Source organism: Quercus lobata, chromosome 9, assembly GCF_001633185.2.
Source record: "Quercus lobata isolate SW786 chromosome 9, ValleyOak3.0 Primary Assembly, whole genome shotgun sequence".
NCBI classification, from domain to species: Eukaryota; Viridiplantae; Streptophyta; class Magnoliopsida; order Fagales; family Fagaceae; genus Quercus; species Quercus lobata.
Genome location: NC_044912.1, coordinates 5,135,665 through 5,144,463, shown reverse-complemented (window position 1 = coordinate 5,144,463; position 8,799 = coordinate 5,135,665). Strand labels below are relative to the sequence as shown.

Sequence of the window (8,799 nt, the reverse complement as noted above, 5' to 3'; positions counted from 1 at the left end):
ATAACCATCTTACCTTTATTCCTTCCCAAAGTCGTTTAATTTTGCTGTGGAACATGCAAAGTTCAACAATCTCATCCCATTGAAAACTTGATGGCAAATATTTTAAAGGATATTTACTCCATTGAAGACATTTTAAACCATGAGGAAGATGCTTGGGACCATGCAAAATTTGAATACCATTAATTATTAGCAATTTAAGGTTAGGCATCTTTGAAAAAGCTTCAAGGTTCCAATGTGCCTTTTCGAATTTATGTTGTTCTTCAACTTTAGACAACTTGGGAAGCTCTAGGACTAGGCCTTGAATTGCTTCTGTTCCCTAATAGTCAAGCAAATGATATGGGTGAGTTGCAAGATATATGATGGCTAGAAATTTTCAAATTTTGAATGTGTTGAATAACATTATATGGTATATGCTCAAGTTTTATAAATGATCTCTTACCGAATTTTTCATTAGCACATTATGAATATCCTTATATAACCATAATCTGCTCCACTTGCCAGGGTCTTGAGGACAATCTTTACGAACTATGCCTTGACCCATTTTTTGTAGTAGGCCATGCATCTGAAAACTATTGTTAAAATCTTTCAAAAGAGTCCTTTCAATGAGAACCCTTAAACGAATTTTAGGCTGAAGTCCAAGATAATCGAGTATTTCTTCCACATAATCTTTCTTCTTCATATTAAAAAAACATGCAATATGTAGAAATATTTCCTTATCTGTTTCATGAAGTCCATCAAAACTTCTTTGAAATATATTGATAATTTCTTTCTTTGGAAATTCTTTAAGCCTTTCTAATTCACTTTCCCACTCCTCTTCTCCTCTACCGATCAAAAAAGAACCCAAAACCTCAATAGCTAGAGGAAGGCCTTTAGCATAATTTACAAACTGTTTAGACAACTTTAGATAATCTTTGGCAGGGTGATCTCTCTTAAAAGCTTTCAATCTAAAAAGATGAAGAGCATCATCATTATTCAATTCTTTAACCTCATATATTTCAAATACATTAAGTTGTATCAACAAATGCCTATCTCTTGTTGTGATAATAACTCTACTACCTGGACAACACCAATTAAGCTTCCCAATTAACTTTTCTAACTGGTCTAATTGATCCACATCATCAAGAACAAGAAGAATCCTTTTATGACTTAACATTTTCCTGATCATAAGAACTCCGTCATCAACATCTCGTATATTCATACTTCTCTCCATCAAAATTTCACAAATAAGTTTTTGTTGTAATGAAAGTAAACCATGTTTTTCAAATTCTTCTCTAATATTAGTGATAAAACTACCACCATCAAAATAATTAAAAATCTTTTGATAGACAAATCTAGCAAGAGTTGTCTTACCAATTCCTCCCATACCCCAAACCCCTATGATGCGAACATCGTTCGATTGTATAGCCAAAAGCGACATCATTTCCTTGACTCGAGAATCTATTCCTACTAAGTCACCGGTATCTCTTGGTAATGCATAACTTAATTTGTGCAATATCTCGTCCACAATATCTTGGATAAATTCTGACTCGTGCCTGCAAAGAAGAGAAAATTGAATCACCCATATTACCCTACACCTCCCAAAAGAAAGCATATAGTTAGTGTTAATTTTTAATTATAATTACCTTCAAATTCTTGAAAAACTCACACTGAGAAGAAGAGAACTAGTACATGCAATAAATTAGACACGAGAATAGTAATTCCTAAATTCAAATCACTGAAAATAAAGTAATGAGTTACTGTTTGAGCCATATATTAAAATAATTCTATTAAGTAGAGTTAAAGTTAGGATTTTAGTTTCGGAGTAAGAATAAAATACATAGTTTGACACAATATTGATTCACAAAATATTAATTAATATAAGTATTAAAATAAATTAAAATCTAAATATCTTAATTATCAAAAACAAATAAATAAAAACATAATGAATAAATTATTTTTCACATAAAACATAAATTAATCATAAATTGTAATTTCTACTTAAAGCATAGTATTAATTAAAATATAATATCCAAGATCAATATATATTCATCGACATAATAACTTATAAAGAGAAACTAAAATAATAATTTAACTGCTTAAGAGTACCAATAAATTTTATAGAAATTCTATATGTGCTTTTGATTATTTTAAGAATGTGTACAACAATTAATCTTTCTTTTCTTCAGTTTAAGTCCCTAACTTTCATTTTCAATTATTGAAATTATATGTATATATGAAACTCGTAAATAAGGTTCTATGGTATTACAATTTTTTTAAAAGGGAAAAAAGGATAGCTTTTATTTTTATAACCGATAGTTCATCCATGTCATGTACCACATCATTTTTTTTTTTAATTAATGAAATGGATGTTCCATTATGATTATAAAAGTGTAACCTTTAAAAAATTATGAAAGTGGAATACAAGTGCAATTTTTTTTTTTTTCAAATGTGAGTTGAATCCTAAAATAAAAATTTAGAACAATTTGATGGGCTTGGCTAAAAGATAAAGGAGTAATTTTTAAATCCACAACAAATTGGTGGAAGAGGATTCTCTTCTTTGTAGAATTTTTTTTTTTTTTTTTGGGCGGGGGGAGCGGAAACTTGAATGGTATAAAGGGTAAAATATTTTTTAAAGGAGTCCCATTCGGGAAATAATAAGGCGGAGGAAAGATTTTCTGAATGAAACACTCACAGATATATATATATATATATATATATGTATGTATACATATATATTGTTTGTCTTGTGGGAATATTCTAATGTATTTTTTGTATGAATGACAACAAACTAGTATCAAATTGGTCGAGACAAGCATCCATAAGCTTGGCCTTGGTTGTATAAAGTTAGTTAGTTACTCGTATTATGCTTCATTAAGGTGAAGCTATCGTAGTAAAGAATGAAAATTAATTTGATTATTTTTTGAGTCAAAAGTGGAAAGTTGTTTTAAATCATTTTAAATTCAATTGAATTTCACATTGAAAAGTACTTTCTCAAAAAAGAAAAAAAAAAAAAAGAAAGAAAAGTAAGGAGATACAATTTTCTGTATAAAAATGGTAATCCCACGTCTAAAAGAAGACAGTAATAAGCTATAACTAAAGACTTATGTCTAAACGAACTACCCTTGTAGGGTTATACATGTAATAATTTATATTTTATACCAAGTAATTATACATGTCAAAAAGGGACTAGTACCCAACCAAAAATAGATATCATTATTGTCATGTCAAATGCATTAGAATGACATCCAAACAACTAGATACAAAATAAATCTCGCATGACAATGAAGATTGATTATTTAATAATATATACAAATAGAAATAATAACATTAGCATACTTACCTATCTTGTAAAGAGAATCCAGAAAGATTTGTCACTTCCGTCAAAGTATCTCTCCACATGTGAACTTTATCTATATTATCTTTGAAACGTTTTTCATATTCGTCAAAAGCTAGTGCATAAGTTCCTGCCTGTTTTCGCACCTTAGAGGGACCCACATCGTAGAAGATGGGCAAGACTATTTGCTCCAATTTGTTTTTGCATTCCATGATCTTCACAAGTTCATCCAAACACCATGGTGAGGATGCATAGTTTTTAGAGAGAATGACAATAGCAAACATTGATTCTTCTATTGCTTTTAAAAGCTTAGGTGAAATAGGTTCTCCTTTCTTGAGATTTTTATCATCCCTGAAGGTGATGACGCCCTTCTAGTTCAAGGTAGTGTATAGATGGTCTGTAAAAGTCTTACGAGTATCCTCACCTCTAAAACTTAAAAAAACATCGTATTTCCATGTACGACTGGAAGAAGAGGAACAAGCCATGAAAGCCAAACTAAACTTATAGGTAAACCTTGAATCACAATACAAAATTATAGATACTCATCAAAATTTCATTCAATTAGATTTCAAGTAAAAATAAATAAACAACTAAGGGATAAAAGGAAACGATCTATTTATCTATTTATAATCTATAATTAATATATATATATATATATATATATATATAAAATAAAAGTAGAGACTTCATGTGAGAAAGCATGAGGTTCTGCCAAATGACACATTCTATGTAAAGAAAATTGAAATATTCTCAAATGCCACATTAGAAATAAGAACAAATTATATTTTAACTTTTTGTTTCATTTGGTTCAATATTTCAAGACTTTTCTTCTCTCACACATACACACAAATCTCTTTACATTTTAATTCACCATTTTCACATCTTGCAGTTTTACCCCTTTATGCATATCTACCCATAGTCTTTTATGTCATCCCATGTCAAATGCACATAGACAAAAAACGATGTCATTTACCTTCAATATTTCGACTAGCTCTAACATTGTGTCTCATTTAATTCTAACCAATGTGAATTGGCTACAACCAAGGAAGGGGGGTTTGCATTTTATATTGAGTAATTGCGGCAATTAAAATTTTAATGTTAAGGTTGGATGTTGTGAATTTGTGGGTTTTGTAAATGATATTATTGATTGTGGATGTTTTGGATGTGAATTTTGTTTTAGAATTAAGGAGAAAGAAAAAGACACATTCTATTTCAACTTTTATTCTATAATATCCTCTAAAGTTGTTTTTTATTTTGTTTCTCATTACTTTAATCGAATAATTATAATGGATATGTGTGTGCAATTTATAATTGTTTTTTTTTTTTTTATGATAAATTTATTACTAATAAAGTTCTATAACAATTATGCTATAATACATATACAACATTCTCTAAAACCATCTTACATAAAATATTACAACATTATTTATACATCATACGAGTAACTTACTAGTATATTATAAAATTTGGATCATCAAACTAGAGTATGCACATGATGACACGATAGTGACATGTGTCCTTTTGACAATTCATAAAACGATACATATAAAATTGAAAAGATAACGCCATGTGGCATACAATTACTGGTACATGTCAATTTCTTTGCCATGTGTTAACAATAAATTCCACCATTATAATAAACTAGTGTGTAGCCCCATGCATTTGTATGGATATAATTAAAAACAATCACAATTACACATATTCTTTAGAAGATATTCAAATTATACATAGTATTAGCTTAATTACATTTTTTTAAAACCATATATTTCTAAAATATATTATGGTTTAGAATTTAATTAGATTTAAACTCTTTGGTTTTTTCACCCAATAATTCACTTGTCACAAAAATAAATAAATAAAATAAATTGACACATGGCGAAAAATTGAACTTCAATTGAAATCCAATTGAAAATTTAATTGGATTTGGACTCTTCGATTTTTACACTCAGTAATTTACTTGGCACAAAATTAAAAATTGAATGGAACACGTGGCACAAAATTGAGAACCTGATTAAAATCTAATTAAATTTTCTCTAAGTTTTGGCTATAATATATATAAATATATATATATATATATAAATCCATTATAAGCTCCTTTGAATTTCCCTTTTCCCTCAATTATTTTTTTTCATTGGTAACCTAAGAGACATTTTTTTTGTTGAGTATCCTAAAAGGAATGTTTAAAATGTGCTAAATATGTGTAATTGAAAGAAAAATATCCACTTCCTATATATATATATTGACAATGAATATGAAAATAGGGAATGGAAAAACTAATTCTCATTTATAAAGGTAATTATTTTCTCTTCATAAACATTTTTGGTAAAAAAAAATGGATATGAAAAGTCTCAAATTTTTCATAAACCTATATGGTAGTCCAAAAGTCCTCTACTCATATTTTTACAAACTTTCCCCTCCCTTAGTACATTTGAATCGTGAATATCTTTTTCTATTTCCCAACATATTTACTATATTTATATATGTTCTCTTTTTATCACTACAAGTTTAGTATTTGTGATGAGAATTTTTTATTATAAACTTATATTAAGCAATGAATTTCATGAAATAGGCATCATAATTCTTTATAATTATTATTAATAAAAAATGATATCGCTCATTATATTTCTTAAGAAATTCACATTAAAAAAAATGATGTAGTTATTATTATTATTATTATTTTTTTTTTTTGAGATAATATAGACAGAAGACACAAGAAATGGGGAAGGAGGAAGTGGGAAGACAAGAATGACAACACTAATACTTACAAAAATGCCTAAATGTTGTAGTTATTTAAGGACTAAGAATTACAAATTTATATATAAAATAAAAACCTGTGCGAATAGGATAACAGCTAGTATAAAAATTAAAGAGTAAAACTAAGGAGAGGAAATAAAAGAGAAGAATGTATGTAACAAGTAAGAACTTACGAGTACTAATATAAAATAAATAAATAAAAAAAATTAAAAAGTAAAAGAAAAAAGTGAGCACTTACAGATTTTGGAGAACAGCAACAATAGTAATAATTGTATTGTGGGTGAAGCTCTTGTATTGTGTAATTGTTGGCTTATATAGAGGAATTAATTTGCAGCGTACGCGTGTTGCACGAGCTGCGAGAGAGAGTCTTTTTTTTCTTAGTCAAGTCAAGAAATCATTTAAATTGAGTTGCTTAACACACGTTCTCTGTCAAGAAATCATTTAAAAATAGAAAACTCGCAGTTGTTTCCCTCGGAGATTCTCACTCGGTGTAGATGGGATCCAATCGTTGGTTCCTGCTGTTGAAGGTAAAGCAATATAAAATGTAAATGTGAGCAAAAATGAAGGTGAAATGAGATATTTTTTATAGTTTTTTTTTTTATCAAGATTCAAGGGCTGCAATAAACTTAAATTCTGGTGCTTCATCGTGTACAAAGGGCTTAAGAAAATGGAGTAAAGAATGAACACTCATCATCAACCTAACAGAATCAGCCAGGCATGCATGCATGCTTAGGCAGTGTTTTTATTATATTTAAACCTGGATTAAGGCTTGAACCCACATGACAAATCAATTATATATAGCATATATACATGGTATACCAACGACCAAGCAACTCAATCTCTAATTAACAAGCATGTAAACACCGCAGTACATGTTCCATGTCTCCTAGTTAATAATTAAGTATGAAACTTAATTTAATTATGTGTGTATAACATTCTTATATATCAGTTAGCAAATACGTGTAATGTAAACCTATGGTTTGTGTCCGTCCGTAGTATTCAAATATACTCGCGTCTCTCGAATTGTTTTCAATTGTTCGAAATATTACGCATTTATTTCAGAAAAAGGAAAAAAGAGGCTATCTGAAATGGTGAGTTTCAGCTAACCGATTGACTAATCACTAAACCAAAAAGGGCTCTTCGCCCTTCCCATACCAGTGTAAGTCTTAAATAATAAGTGCTACGTTTACAACATTTATACAATACTTTTACAACAAATCTTCAGTTGTAAGTTACTAATGATTTTCTCAAAAAAAAAAAAAAGTTACTAATGGTTCTAATTTGAATCACTGCTGAAATTATTTTTTTCCTACCAATAATAGTCAATAATAACTTGCCCAAAAAAGTTTATCCAAACCAGTTTGGAGAAAAACTCTTCAAACTTCTCATATATCTCATTTTTTTGTGTGAATTTTGAAAATCTAACCGTTAAATTTTATATTTCTTATGTTCTTAATATGCATAACAAATTTCATTTAAATCATATGTTATTTACAATTTAATCAATTAACTTATTTTTTATATACAATTTTAGATCACAAAAACTTGAAATTTTAACATTTGTTTGACGACATATCAATTGATTTTTAATCTTCTTGAAATTTTGCAAACATGTAGGATATAATTAGAACATGTAATTCAACAATTAGATTTTCAAAATTTATACTCAATATAAAGATATATTAGAAGAGAAACTTTTTTCTAATTTGCCACCTAAAATTTGTTATGAAAATGTTGTAAATATAATAATTTTTAATATTAAAATTTTCCTTTATCACCAAAACTCACGTTAAACACAATAATTTTTAATATTAAAAATTGTTCTTTCTCACCAAAACTCACGTTTGCTTGTTACAAAAGACAAAAGTTTAACAAACCAAGAAAACTGTAGTCAAAGCCGTGTGCTCTTTTTATTTTATATGGTTAGTAGAAATAGATAGAAGTAGAAAGAAACAAACAATTAATGGCACTTGCCTTTTAAAATGGAATAAATTAAGAGTTGTTAGATGCTTCTGAAGATTAGAATTTCGTTACGCTTCTTATAAAGACTTTCGTGACGCTTATCAAAAAGACTTACAGCTGACAGCCTGAGACGCGGACCGTTAAGGTCCACACGTTGGTTTCCACTAGCGTACTAAGAACCTATTAATGTTGTTCTAGTAATAATGTTTATATTTTTTGAAAATATATATAAATAAAAAAATATGAAAATATATGTAATGTTATTTAAAAATTAAAAACATATATTTAAACACATGTATCAAACTGGCCCTTAGTTTTCTAAACTTATCTCAGGTCATATTTTAATTTGGTTAAAAAAAAGAAAAATATAATAGTATAGTTGGTAATTGATGTGATATGAAAAATATTTTTTTATTTATTCCATTAAACATGTCAGCTTTTTCCATTTAATGGTTAATGGGAGGACTAAATTGATACAAAACTGAACCGATGATTGAATAAGAGAGATCTAGGTTGCGGTTAAATTTAGTATAAAAAAGCAAACCAAACCAGAAACTATCTTAAATAAAAAAAAAAAAAAAAAAAAAAAAAACAAAAAAAAAAAAACCGATCTCATATACACCGTCACAAGAAAGGAGGCCCCAAAGGCCCATTCATCAAACTTTAAGCTATTCCGAGGACACTACAACAGGCCTCGAAAGGTAAGCCCGTCCAATAACTTAAACTTCCGGCAGCACTTTTTAGACAGCGTTACACTAAGCTTGTTTCTT

The 8,799-nt window shown here is 28.5% G+C and overlaps 1 protein-coding gene across 1 annotated transcript; it reads right to left on the bottom strand.

Annotated features, from left to right (window-relative positions):
* Positions 1 to 585: 585 nt before the first annotated feature.
* On the bottom strand, positions 586 to 3,820 carry LOC115961099 (TMV resistance protein N-like). Its single transcript, XM_031080140.1, has 3 exons — positions 3,320 to 3,820; positions 691 to 1,532; positions 586 to 611 (listed from the first exon to the last, which is right to left on the bottom strand). The coding sequence occupies exons 1-3, from the start codon at positions 3,595 to 3,597 to the stop codon at positions 586 to 588; spliced, it is 1,146 nt and encodes a 381-aa protein (XP_030936000.1). The 5' UTR covers positions 3,598 to 3,820.
* Between the last annotated feature and the right edge of the window lie 4,979 nt (positions 3,821 to 8,799).

Bases quoted from the DNA above. Each gene is read 5' to 3' on its own strand.
- LOC115961099 (XM_031080140.1), bottom strand. From the start codon at position 3,597: ATGTTTGCTATTGTCATTCTCTCTAAAAACTATGCATCCTCACCATGG. The intron at 1,533-3,319 runs GTAAGTATGCTA...TCTTCTTTGCAG, and splicing joins GGATTCTCTTTACAAGATAG to GCACGAGTCAGAATTTATCC. The intron at 612-690 runs GTTTTTTTAATA...AATTCGTTTAAG, and splicing joins AATATTTCTACATATTGCAT to GGTTCTCATTGAAAGGACTC.